The sequence below is a fragment of the Aphidius gifuensis genome, linkage group LG4 (genome assembly GCF_014905175.1).
Source record: "Aphidius gifuensis isolate YNYX2018 linkage group LG4, ASM1490517v1, whole genome shotgun sequence".
Taxonomy (NCBI): domain Eukaryota; kingdom Metazoa; phylum Arthropoda; class Insecta; order Hymenoptera; family Braconidae; genus Aphidius; species Aphidius gifuensis.
In genome coordinates, this window is record NC_057791.1 from 8,144,345 (window position 1) to 8,158,386 (window position 14,042).

General features: G+C 32.7%; 2 protein-coding genes across 2 annotated transcripts; both read left to right on the forward strand.

The window, feature by feature from the left end:
• Nucleotides 1-3,576: 3,576 nt before the first annotated feature.
• Nucleotides 3,577-4,254, forward strand: LOC122853817. Its single transcript, XM_044154237.1, has one exon. The coding sequence runs from the start codon at nt 3,577-3,579 to the stop codon at nt 4,252-4,254; it is 678 nt and encodes a 225-aa protein (XP_044010172.1).
• Nucleotides 4,255-12,366: 8,112 nt separating this feature from the next.
• Nucleotides 12,367-12,972, forward strand: LOC122853818. The gene is made up of 2 exons (XM_044154238.1): nt 12,367-12,466; nt 12,560-12,972. The coding sequence occupies exons 1-2, from the start codon at nt 12,367-12,369 to the stop codon at nt 12,970-12,972; spliced, it is 513 nt and encodes a 170-aa protein (XP_044010173.1).
• Nucleotides 12,973-14,042: the final 1,070 nt, after the last annotated feature.

Sequence of the window (14,042 nt, forward strand, 5' to 3'; positions counted from 1 at the left end):
GCTGAACTTTGTGTCGCCGAGAAAGAAACTCAATAGATGGTCTTTTGTCCTTGTCAGTACAGTCATGTCAACTATGTAAAATTGGTTAAGACAACTGAAATAGAATTTAACTTTTATATCGTGTAGTACTAGTTTGTTTTGAAAATGACTGTACAAGATTTAATGTGCGCATGCGTGAGTGAAAGGGAACTCAATCCAATATATTGCTAGGTGCTTTCTTTTGTGTATTTATTTTCGCGCATGCGCAGTTGAATGCGCAGTCAGCAAAAAGCCAGTTTGCAACAGCGTAGGATATGAGGGGCTGGATCAGCTATGTTTTAATTCTTATTTTTCAAGAATTATTTGTTCGGCGCCACTGTTCTTTTCTCAAGTTTGCATCAGTTGCGCATGTGCATGATCATACGCATTAGGATGAAAAAAAATAAATACACAAAAGAAAGCACCTAATATCTCTAGCGACACTCCGTGCATTGGCTAAGCCAAGAAGACTAGTAGGGTCTCTAGTCTTCTTATTTTTTTTTCAATTTATTTCTGGGCATGTGCAGCAAGCAAAAAGTCAGTTTGCTACTGCGTAGTACAAAACAGGCTGGTTTTGGTTTCTATTTCTTCAGCTTGATCCAATGCCATAATAATTTCTCCTTCACTGATCTCATGCCAGAATCATTTCTCTGGCACTGATCTTATGCCGGAGTAATTTCTCCGACATGAATTAGCCGGGTAACTCCGAAATGAGAAAAGCCAATGCTGGAATGCTGGAGTACTATTTCCACCAGGGAGAAGTTTAACCTTCTGTCGCTAGTTTTTTTATTGCAAAAAACATATCAAATTACCGTGAATCTCAGTGGTCATGCTAAATTGTTTGGCTTTTTGTTCGTACGACCTTCTTTTCCCAGATGCACACACTAGTGAATAATATACAGCGCATGACAGTCATAGAACATTCAGCGTGACATATGCTGGGGATATCTAGCGTGACGCTAGCAGGCACTTAAATTTTTTTATTACACTCCAATAAGAAGTTTCCTTTCAAAAATTATTTTCTACAAAAATAAATATAAATTAAAAAAGTCAAATTGATCTGTCCAAACGAACAATAATAATAATAATAATGAATGCAGAAACCGTTGCGCATTTTTTACAATGTGATGACAGTACCACCATGCGGCTGCCATATATAGAAATGCTGATTTACATAGGGTGAAATATGGAGTTGATTTGAATCGCCGCCATCTTGAAATACCAAGCCGAACGAGGTTTTGTCGCAGTCATACTGCTCGACAAAAATCTTTTGCGCATGTCCGAATCATTATTCGAGTGGGAGCTCGGAAACATTCGGCAACGCACACAAATTCATTGTGTTTACGTGTGAACTGAACGGATTATTCGAACATGCGCAAAAAATTTTTGTCGAGGAGTATGACAGAGAGATTGTCTGCACCGTAATGGGTGCTTTCTTTTGTGTATTCATTTTTTTTCACTTCAATGTGCATGATCATACACATGCGCATAGTATGTAACATGAGGGGAGATCAGTGGCATCGAACAAAAAATTCTTAAAAAATAAGAATTAAAACATGGCTGAACCATCCCCTCATGTCCTACCTTGTTGCAAACTGAATTTTTGCTGGCAGCACATTCAACTTCGCATTTGCGAAAATAAACTGGGAAAAAAAATAAATACACAAAAGAAGGCACCTAATGAATCCGAACAGCCCACTTATAGGAAAGCATACACGGAAAAAAAAATTTCTGGCGAATGCCACTATACTTCTGGTTGCCACAACTATACAAAGTTCCGCTTCATGGAAGTTCGGTTACAGCAACCGAACTTGCGTACAGTTACTGAGTTAAGCTATATCAACCATACTGTTCAGCTGTGAGAGCTGAACAATCGTATCATCATATTTTTAACTTAGGTTATGTTTTTGACAGATGCTTTATTAACAAAAAAAATATATTAACTTTTACTTTTCCATAAAATCATCTTGTTATTTTTCTAGTTTCTATTTTACAAAAAAATTTTCCTCAAAATTATCTATGAACATTTATTATTTATAATTAATATTTAATTTCAAAAATACAAGCAAAAATGCATTGAATAGTCGTATTAAATATATGAGGTAGAATCGCCGCCATTTTGATATACCGAACCGTGCGGAGGTTTTGGAACGTACTCCTGCATTCTAATTTTCTTTATCCTGCTTAAGCCTAATCTAGAATAACACTAGTGCTGCCATCTTTTGTAAAAAATAATTCCAAAAAATTGGAATATTCTATAACCCTTTTCGATAGGTTTGTACAGTTTGCGATTGTACAGCTCTTGATCATGTACAGATTGAAAATGTACAGTTTTTAATTGTACAAATTGCTCATGTACAGTTTTTCCATGTAGAGATTACGCTTGTACAGATTTTTTAGGTAAAACTATAGCTCGCTCAAATTGATCCAACAACGAGGTGTTGTTAAACGGCAAGTTACATCAATGTTTAAGTTTTTCCAAGAAGAAGGGCGTTCACGTACCCAGGCTGAGGCAAAATTGATATCTCTCGACCAATTGTATAAACAATTTCCCACTATACAAGACTCAATTGATACTCAACCCCTTGAAAATGATCAAGATGATCTCGACAAAGCCACCTTGGAAGATGATGAACAAAGAACATTAAATGATGAGCAATATTATCAAATCAGCACTACAATAAAACAAATTTTAGAAAAAGAAAAGCTGAATGATGATGAACGTTTTACTCAACTTCAAGAAGAAATAGCACGACTACGTTTGATCAACGAGCAACAAGGTTGGACACCTAATCCAAGATCACAACGTATAGTTCTTTCCAAGTTTGATAAACTGCAACCCCAACTTTGGTGGACACAAGTTGAAATAGCACTACGACTTGGTGGCATTACAAACGACGAAGATAAATTTTCACAAGTCTTAATGAATCTTGAGAGTGATGTATTGATGTTAGTTGGTAATTTAGATAACAATCCACCAACAATGGACAAATTCAACACACTCAAAGATCGCATTTTACAAAGCTTTGCTCAAACAACAAGAGCACGACTCAGACGCATGTTTCGAGGCGATGAATCTATTGGTAAAAAGCCAACTGAAATACATGCACACATAAAAACTTCAGCATCTGGTGAGTGCAATGCAACTGTACTAAGAACAATATTTTTAGAAAAACTCCCAGAGCAAATGCGTGTGTTGTTAGCCATGTGTGAGCATGAAGATCTGGACAAAGTAGCTGAGATGGCAGACAAAATATACGATACTTCTTCATGTGCCATCGCCAGTTCTCAAAAACAAGCATCTGTTCAAGCTATTGCCAATCATGAATCGCCAATATCAGAGGTCTTTAAACTAATCAAGACTCTCTCTAATAAAGTTGACAAATTACAGAAAGAATACAGATCTAGATCAAGGTCAAGATCCGAATCACGTGGACGCTCAAACAGTCCAAGCAATAATCTGTGCTTTTATCACAGAAGATTTGGTGACAATGCAAGAAAATGCTTAGATACATGTTCTCAAAATTCTGCATGGCAATCTATGAAATCCGAAAACTAATGGAGCTGTCGTCATTAAAAACAAATGACGACAGCAACCAAATCGGCAACAATAACAACAACAACTGCAGCAACGACAGCATAAATATAAACAGCATCAGCAATATTAAAGAAACTCGTCTTCATGTCAAAAGAACACAAATTCGTTTCCTTATTGATTCTGGATCAGTGGTCTCAGTTATTCCACGTTCTACAATCAAGTGCAACAACATTGCTGGTGACTTCACACTATTTGCTGCAAATCAAACAGTTATCCAAACATATGGTGATCACATAATTAATGTGGACTTTGGACTACGTCGACCATTCAAGTGGTCATTCACCGTTGCTGACATCAAAACACCTATTATTGGTGCAGATTTTTTAACTCATTATAACTTACTTATTGACTTAAAAAAGCAAAAGCTCATCGATGCTGAAACACAATTCTCAGCACATGGTGTAGCTAAAAAAACAACAGAATTTGGTATCACTACTATCAGTTCTTTGAACAACGCAATTGTCGATATCAATAATCTTCTTGAAGAATATATTGATATCACAATCTCACCTGTAAAACGAGAAGCATCTGTCAACTCGTCAGTAGCTCATCATATAGAAACTACTGGTCAACCAGCGTCAGATCGTCCTCGTCGTATCTCTGGTGAAAAATTGACTGCAGCAATAGCTGAATTCTAGATACTTGTGGAACAAGGTATTTGTCGTCCATCCAGAAGCCTTTATTCGAGTCCAATTCACATGATAATTAAGAAATCTGGTGGATGGCGTCCCTGTGGAGATTACAACTAGTGAGGATTACACCTACTAAAAAAGATCGTCCACCGCATAAAAAGAGGCGAGAGCTGGCTCTTGCTCTCTCAGTTCACCGGAACTTGAAGCACTGGTTATCTGGCGAGACACCTCGAGAGCCTTGGCATGCCCTGTATTTCCCCCTTGTACGTGGAGTTTTCCCGTCACCCCTGATAATTCTCGCCCCCAGTTAATAATGGTCAATCAGCGTAATTTTTGTATTATTTTTGTTGTGAACTCCGTAAATTCACCATTTAGTTTAATCTAATTGCCCCTTTTTCTTTTGTAAATTAGTATTAAGTATTGTAATAAATGAAGACTGTTATCATGAATTCATGTGTTTTGACCGTTTTAATTGTTTTACCCCAGTTAAATAACTGTAATAAAATTACCACTTTTTCCAATGACGCAATCCTCTTACGTTCTTTACCCAGCCCTCTCTCCAACAACAACATACTAAGTAACCGCAGGCAACCCATCAGAGTAAATTTTAAGGTCTAATTTTCAGGTAGTGACTACGTGAACTAATGGATTTCTTTTATTCGTTAAGTTGTATCATAAGTTCGCCGTTTGTGATTTTAACGGATGGAAAATTAAAATCTCCTTCCTATCGAGTCTATCTTTATTGCCAAAGTTTCTGCTGTTTTAACGGCATATTGACAGAAAAAAAATAAATTGCCGACATTATTGTATTTTGAAAATTACTGGCCTTAAGGTAAGACCAATTAATCACGTGAGGAGGTAACAAATGTCACGTTACAAAACATCATGAAACGTACTGGCGTTTTCCCGATAATTATTTATATTTGTTTTATATTGACTATCTATGTATTCATATAGCTTTTGGCTTTCAAATGCATCGGATAATAGAGAAGCAAAGAGATATTTAATCAACATACCATCTACTTCGTTATCACCACATGCATTATATAATTTTCGAGCAATAAATAATACATAAATTACATAGAATCGAGGTAACCATGAAATAGAAATCTACATAGAATCGCGGTTTTTATAAAATTATAAATAAAAATAAAATTAACTCCTCTTTTATCGAATATAAAATAAACCGAACATTAAAGTTGAGTACGCAAATCAACAAAATGTATATATATATATATATATATTTAAAGGGAAGAGTGCGAATAATAAATCCAAACGCCCATAGATATTATAATATCTATTTATATATTGTAACGAGATTTGGCAGATCTCGCGCTCCCAAAAATAATTAGAGGTCTGGTCCGAGAGGTAATCATCTACTAATTAATACCGCCAGTTTATGAGTAGCCTCGGTAGTGCCCAGGTAGGAATCGACGATTGGTACAAGCTTGTGTCAACCTTGGATTCCAGGCTTCGAAGCTTGTGTCAAGCTTGGATTCCAAGCGTGTGTCAGGCTTGGTAAGAGCTTGGAATGATAACCATGTATTTGCTTGTGTCGAGCTTCGATTCCAAGCATGACACAAGCTTCGAATCCAAGCTTGACACAGTCTTGCAAAAAAAATTATGAATAAATAAAAATAACTATTATTATTAATTTATTATTTTTGACATTATTATTATTTACACGATCCAAATTGAATTAACGATAATAATTTGAGCGAAAATAAACGGCGTACTGGGGGATCGATCCTAGGTCTCTCACGTGGAATTCCGATGCTCTATCACGTCAACCACCCGGGTATTGTGAGGTGTGGATTCCTCACTTTATTTATTTTACAATTTAATTTAATTTCAAACAATAAGTTAAAAGATAGACACGAAATTTATATTTAAATATTAATAATGATGAAACAATTTATTTAATAATGAGACTATTTAATATAACAATTTAACAAGACACAATAAATATATTACTGGTTGTGAGGTGGCATAGCCACATCACCAATACAAATTTATAAGTATAGTTCCGACGCACCGTTTGGCTTGGCGGTCGGACTAGAAGCGAAGAGAGCGGAGTCTCAAGCAACAAGACGGAGTGAGGGTTCTTATACCCACACATAGATACATAGCGAACACCTCACTGACTATGTCACATGACATGCCAGTGTGGTGGGAGACATCAAATATTCTATCTCGCTACAGTACCCCCCTATTATGTTTATTTTTTTTCATACAATTAAAAAAATAGACATAATACAATTATTCAATATTTGATGACTCCAAAATAAAACTTATACATACATAATTACAAATATACATAAAATATTCAACATAATAACAAACAATATTTATTATTACAAAATTAGAATTTCTCAATGATCATTAAACAAAATTAAATTATCTTTTTTTTAAAAATTAAAATTGACCTTGAAAATATTCAACATAATAATAAGTAAAATTAAAATTTAAAAATTTATATCAGTCATTTTTTTTAAAATTAAAATTATCTTGTTTAAAATTTGACCTCAAATATTTACAATTTAAAACTAATATAAAAATTATTAATTAAATTATTTATAAAAAAGATATAATATATATTTTATAATTTTTATAAAATTTTGATGACTTTGCGCCACTCATTGAATATTTCCAGCATATTGCAGGAGTAGCATCCACCATAATATAATTTGGTCCTCACATGGCATATATTGAATGCGCCATTGAAGCTCACACATAGATACAGCTAGCAAGCCACCTGGTCCTTGGCATGAGGCAAATGACAATAGCCAACTTGATTTTCCATCTCCATTACTTAATTGACAATCCAAGACATATATATCACACAAGTCCCAGTGACCATAATATTTTTTCCTGCCTCCAAATTTACCATCAACATCATGCTTGGATTTATTGAAGTGCCTATCATTATCATTTATTAAATGCAAACAATTTAATTTTTATTTGCATTTAATTTTATCATCATTTATCATTTTGGTATTTACCAATTTTGATTTTATTTTATTTTTATGTTTATTTTTTGCACAATCTATTTTGTATTGTTGACAAGTATTTATTTTTTCAATATTATTATTCATGACCTTGAAATGAATTTTCTTTTCACTGTCATTTAAATTATTATTATTAATATTATTTTTACACATATTATTATCACAAATTACTTGGTGACAATTATTCATTTTATCAACACAATTGTTGTGATTTTCATGCACAATATTTAATTCATTTCCATGGTAATTATTTGTTTTTTCAGTGTATTCATTGTGATTATTATTCACAACATTTATTAATTTATTTTTACTATCAACAATCTGTGCTGGATTTTGTTGATCACAAATTATTATTTCACCATGACTGTTGTGATTTTCATGCATGACGATGATTTTATCTTCATTTTTACATACATTATCAACACTTTTATTTTCACATATGTTATCAACAAAATTCAATTTATTTTGTTGATTACAATTTATTTTATCATTTTGATTGTTGTGGTTATTCATCACAACATTGAATTTATTCTTATCTTGATTATCAACAACCATTGCTTGATTTTGTTGATCACAACTTATTTTATCACCATGATCAGCATTTTTTGAGGAATCACCCCCCTGCTGATCATTTATTCTATTCATGACTGCCGCACATACACTCTCAATACATATATTATTTATTATTTCATCAATATTTATTTGATGATAATCATTTATTTCTCCATTTTCTTGCATGTTTTTTATTATTGCATGCAGTATACATTCGAGCTCCTTATCACCATGAATTTTATGATAATCCTCATCATATGAGCCTCTGTTCATGTTGCATCGCATGAATTTTGATACATCAACATTTGATACATGCAACCACACGGTAGCACCTGAACATGCTCCTTGAATCACTGCCAGTTCTTTTATAGACGCTGTGATGCATTTTACCTGTTTTATAAATTCAATTATTGTTGTATTGAATCTCTCAACATTAACCGTTCTATCTATTATTTCCATTAATTCTTCAATAATATCTATTTGATTCAATACTGCATCTCGATTTTGAACATCAGCCCTTCCAATAATTATTGGCTTACATGTTGGCCACATGTTCAATACAAATGACATTAATTTTTCCATTCTATTTTTTATATTTTACACGAGCAATTATTTTAATATTTTAAATACTATATTATCAATTATTTTATACCACATATTAATTTGAATGGAAATATTTTGTCTAATTTTCATGTATTATTTTATCATACAGTACATTTATTATTATTATTTTCTGATGAAATCAGGCGTGCCCAACGCTTGGTTGCCACGTGTATCCAGATTTTATTATTATTTTTATTTTTCTGATGAAATTTTCACAAATATGGCGTGTTCAACACTTCGTTGCCACGTATATACAAATTATTATTATTTTTATTTACTCACAAGATTTGTTGATTTTTTTCCAATTTATATGCAAAAATTTTTCTCAACAATTTTTATTTTTAATTTAATGTAATGTATTTTATGCTTTTTATAACTTTGCACATCAATACTTCTCTTCTCACACTCGTGATTGAGATTATAATTTTGAGCCAATTATATGTACTCACGACTGAATTTTCACAATTTTATCAATTTCTTTCTTTTATCAAATATTTATCTTTCTTTTTCTTTCTTTTTCTCACCTCGTGGTTTAAGCTGTTAGTTGGAAACCAATTATGAGATTTGGTCACAACTAAAATTTATAGTTATTAATTTATATAAATTATTACTCTTTTTTTCACCGCGTGGTTTGTGCCGCTAGTTGGGAACCCAATTATGAAATTCCGTCACAACTAAAATTTATAGTTATTAATTTATATAAATTATTACTCTTTTTTTTCACCGCGTGGTTTGTGCCCCACGTGGGGAGCCAATTGTGAGGTGTAGATTCCTCACTTTATTTATTTTATAATTTAATTTAATTTCAAACAATAATTTAAAAGATAGACACGAAATTTATATTTAAATATTAATAATGATGAAACAATTTATTTAATAATGAGACTATTTAATATAACAATTTAACAAGACACAATAATTATATTACTGGTTGTAAGGTGGCATAGCCACATCACCAATACAAATTTATAAGTATAGTTCCGACGCACCGTTTGGCTTGGCGGTCGGACTAGAAGCGAAGAGAGCGGAGTCTCAAGCAACAAGACGGAGTGAGGGTTCTCGTACCCACACATAGATACATAGCGAACACCTCACTGACTATGTAGAGTACTGTTGATAAAACGAGCTTGACACAAGGCTCGTGTGAGGCCGGGTAAAAAAAAAAGTACAGGCTTGACACAATTATAATGCCGGATGAATCGAAATAAATGTCATGTTTACGCTTGGTATACCAAGCTTGTGTCAAACTTAAAATCCAATGTTGACACAAACTTGTAATCCAAGCTTGTGTCAAACTTAGAATCCAATCTTGACACAAGACTGATTTCCAAGGCTCTGTGTGAGCCTAGGGTCAGACCATCGTAATAGGCTAGACACAAACTTGGGACACAAGGGTTGGAAATCAAGCTTGTACCAAGCCTGTTACAATCGTTACGGCTGGGCGATTCCTACCTGGGTGACACCCATTTTCGCGCAAATGTCAGTGTTGACTGAGACTGGCAAGGTTTTACCATGGTTTCCCTGAGTCTTTTACGGAATCGTCTACACTCAAAAAAGATGATGCCATGGGTGCAAAAGCACATCGCACTCGTACTGATGTTAAATCAAATCATCAATCATTGAAAATTTTTTTTCGTATTAGTATATATCAATTATTAAATAATTTTATTCAAGCAATGTTGAGTTGATCGTCTACTATCTCAACGAGAGGATTATGTTCCGTCGGAAAAGAGAAGTTAGTGAGGAGAGAGAGAGAGAGAGAGAAAACTTGTAGAATACAAAACGAGAAAAGAAAAAAAATATATATATAAACTGAAATACAATACATGAAATAAAATAAATGTTTAGACAGTGTCGAGTTACCGTGCCTAATCCCTTGACGGCATGAGCTAACGTCGGCCAATTCCTCGAACTTGCAGTGTGGTCTCTATGAGCAGACTTTGCAAATTCGAGCAAAATCAGGATTAGGCCGATGACCTCGAACGCAACACTGTCCTCAACAAAAAATAAAATAAAATAAAATGTGAAAAACATATTTGGGAAAGTTTTCTCAGGCTCACACCAACGCTTGGTTATTCGGGCGTCGTTGTGAAACCTTCGAATATTTCCCCAGAATAAATTAATTATTAATATAACTAATAAAAAAATTACTAATGAAACCAATAAGTAATTAATAATTTAACAAAATAAATAAATTAATGATTCAACAACTAAATAAAATAATAATTTGAGAAAATCGAATTCAGTGATGATTAAAATTAAATATACAACAAAATTTTTAATTGGGTCAATTATTAAAATAAATTGTACCAGATATAAATCCCTTAACGGGCAATATATCCAATCTGAAACTTCACTCAGGGACCATTACCAAAATGTATAGAGTTTTTACCTAACCCCCTGGCAGTGGTTATTAACATGACTTTGGTTCAACTAACTCGCATAACCTAATTCAATGCGAGAACGAGGATATATGTACCTCGTAGGCTTTACCAAATATCCTTCTATCACCTACTCACTCTAGTGCACCAAGTAGTCGAACATAAAGTCCATCCACAGCCACGCTGGTCTTACGCCAGACCACTCTATGCATTTGACTACTTGATTATAGGTTACTTTGACAGTGAGTAATCACACTAGTGCGAGAGAGCGAGCAATATGCAACGCCCTACCTATGTAGCGTAGCGATATCGTAAATCACCCTCGGTAGCATGCACATCGGGAGCTTGGTTGGACTCATCAACGACATCAACCGGTTTCACCCTCGGACCCAGTCAATGTCACGTTTAAGTCGGCTGACTCCACTAAGGAGTCAGCTAGCTTCATCGGGACCCAACCACGGCCTGTCACCAGTTCCGGTGCCATCAAAATAAAAATTAGTAAGATACGGGTTGTAGAAAATATATATTTATTTAGTGTTGATTAAATATTATTCATTATTATTATTTTTATCAACTTTGATAAATACGTTTTCAACAAATGAAAAAAAATCCTGGATTTCAAGTTTAAAGGTTATACATTATTGTCGTCAAGGTAAGAAAAAAACAATGAATCATTTTCAATTCTTATTTGATAATAATTTGAATTATTAAATAAATGGTAAAGTTAATTTGTTTTAAAAAATTTAAGGCTAAAAGAACATCATGGGAAGGTCTGAGTCCGTGGTTTGGAGATACTTTGACCAAGTAACTTTGACAGACAATGCAAATGCTAGTGAATACAAAAAAGGACGATCTATGTTTTGTAGCCAAAAATATATATCTAATGGCTAAAGAATGCTTAATCCCTTGATTTTTAAGTGCAATAAATGTCTAGAAAGTGCGAAGTATTTTTTGAATAGTGAACCAACTCGTCAAAATAACACTTCTAATACAAACACCAATACCAATGTCATTGATGATTTAACACCAAAGACATCAACACAAATGTATATTTATGAAGGTGTTGATAAAGAGAAAAAAATAGATTATTTTTTTGGCAAAGTGACTCCTCAAGAACAAAAAGAAGCTTCAAGGGTATCTGCTTTTGCCAGAGCATTGATTGCCACCAATTTACTATTTTCAGTATTTGATAATTATTACTGGAAACCGTTCTTTACATCACTGCGACCAGCTTTTAAAAAACCATCGCGATATGTTATTTCACACAGATTGTTAAATGCAGAATATGAAAAAGTGAACGAAGCAGTTGAAGGTAAAATAAATAGTGCGGATACATTGACAATCATGTCACATGGTTGGACTGATGTTAATGATAATGGTTTTACAAATATTGTTATGACGACACCAGAGCCTATATTTTACCTAGCAATTGAATCTAAAGAAGAAGCACAAACTGCAAAATACATTTGTAAAATTTTAAGTTCAGCAATACGTGCTGTTGGATTCAAAAAAGTGAAAGGTGTCGTCACTGATAATGCAGCTAACATGGAAATTAGATTGGTCACTTTTTCGTAATGAATTTGGGTAAAGATGATGTAGAAATTGCAATGGATTTCATAAATAAACATGCCAAAAGTCTTGGCTTGGATACTTCTAAAATTGCCAATGATATTGGTAAGTTTGCCTTCTTAATTTGACTTGAAATAAACTTGTCACTGGACCATTTTGATGTATTTTCATAATGATTCATTATAATTTTTTTCACAGCACAATATATTGGCAAGTGTTCCATTTGGTCATCACAAGAAATATGGGATGCTGCAAAAACACTAGATCCTGTCACCTGGTGGAAAGGTTTTTGTTCAATGAGAGAGCTGACAAAGCTTGCAATAATTTATCTCAATTTTCCTTGTACATCAGCTGCATGTGAACGTAACTGGAAAGATTTCAGCAATATTAAAACAAAACATCGCAATCTTTTGACAAACACTCGTACTATAAAACTTGTATCAGTAAAATACAATTTATCTCTTCTTGCACCAGATCCATCAAAAAACAAAAAACAATTTATCGAGGAAGAAGAATTTGAACCAATAACTTTGATTGATGCTGATGATGAAGATTCTGATGATGAAGCAGATGATTATGGAGATTGTCCTTCATTTGATGAACTTTTTTAATATTTTTTTAATTATATTTTAAGTGAGTTAACGTATGATTATCATATCATTTAATCATTTTATTCGTTTAAAACAAAAAATATCAGTTAAATAAGGACAAAAGTAAGCTACATTTTAAAAATATTCAGAGGGAATATTATTTAAGAAAACAGTCAATTACTTCAATTACCTTTTATGTATTAATATTTACATAATAATAATAGTAATAATAATACAAACAAAACATAAATTTACAATTAATGTCGCCAAAAAGCCTCAATTTTTAAATACCTGTCTATTCATCATACCTTTAATAATCAAAAGACTTAAAATATCCAAAAGAATGTCAAAATTTTGAAGTATAAAGTTGAATAATTTGCTGAATAAAAAATTTTCAGTAATTTAATATTATCCATGTATCAAATACGTTAATAAACAATAATATTGTTAATAATCGAAAATAAATGATTATCATTTACAAGTAAAATGCAAAAATTTATCCAATTATTAATAATAATAACAATATCAACGATATAATATTGAATACAATATTTACATGATCATATTGCATCATATACTATGAACTTTATCAATAATCAACTAATTAATGATTGTTGATATTACTTACAAATATCTTGACAGATGAATAATAAAATTTTGATGTAAAAGACAGTATAATAACGGGATATTGCGATTAGAATAAAAAAAAGTTTTCAAGTAAAATTTACATGTAAATTAGAGTTAATTTTAACATTTGATAAATCAGATACTAAAGGTTCGTTAATATTGATTGATCATATTTTAATAAATTGACAATTTTGTCACGGTTGTTCGAATAGTACTAGCAAAAGATATCGAAACAGTACTTTTATATGAGCAGCTCGAAAACGATTAGTAATTGATGAATAAATTAAGAAAACAGGTAACTCAATTAACAATGATAGATTGATAAATCTGAAAGTCTTGTTCACAGTAATAAGACAGTAAAATAAAAAGAAATTTGCAAAAACCTTAGATTAGTCAATGTATTAATGCCATTTGAGTGCTACAGAATACCATGATGACTAATTGTTACGTTTAGATGTCAATCG

Bases quoted from the DNA above. Each gene is read 5' to 3' on its own strand.
- LOC122853818 (XM_044154238.1), top strand. From the start codon at position 12,367: ATGAATTTGGGTAAAGATGATGTAGAAATTGCAATGGATTTCATAAAT. The intron at 12,467-12,559 runs GTAAGTTTGCCT...TTTTTTTCACAG, and splicing joins TAAAATTGCCAATGATATTG to CACAATATATTGGCAAGTGT.
- LOC122853817 (XM_044154237.1), top strand. From the start codon at position 3,577: ATGGAGCTGTCGTCATTAAAAACAAATGACGACAGCAACCAAATCGGC.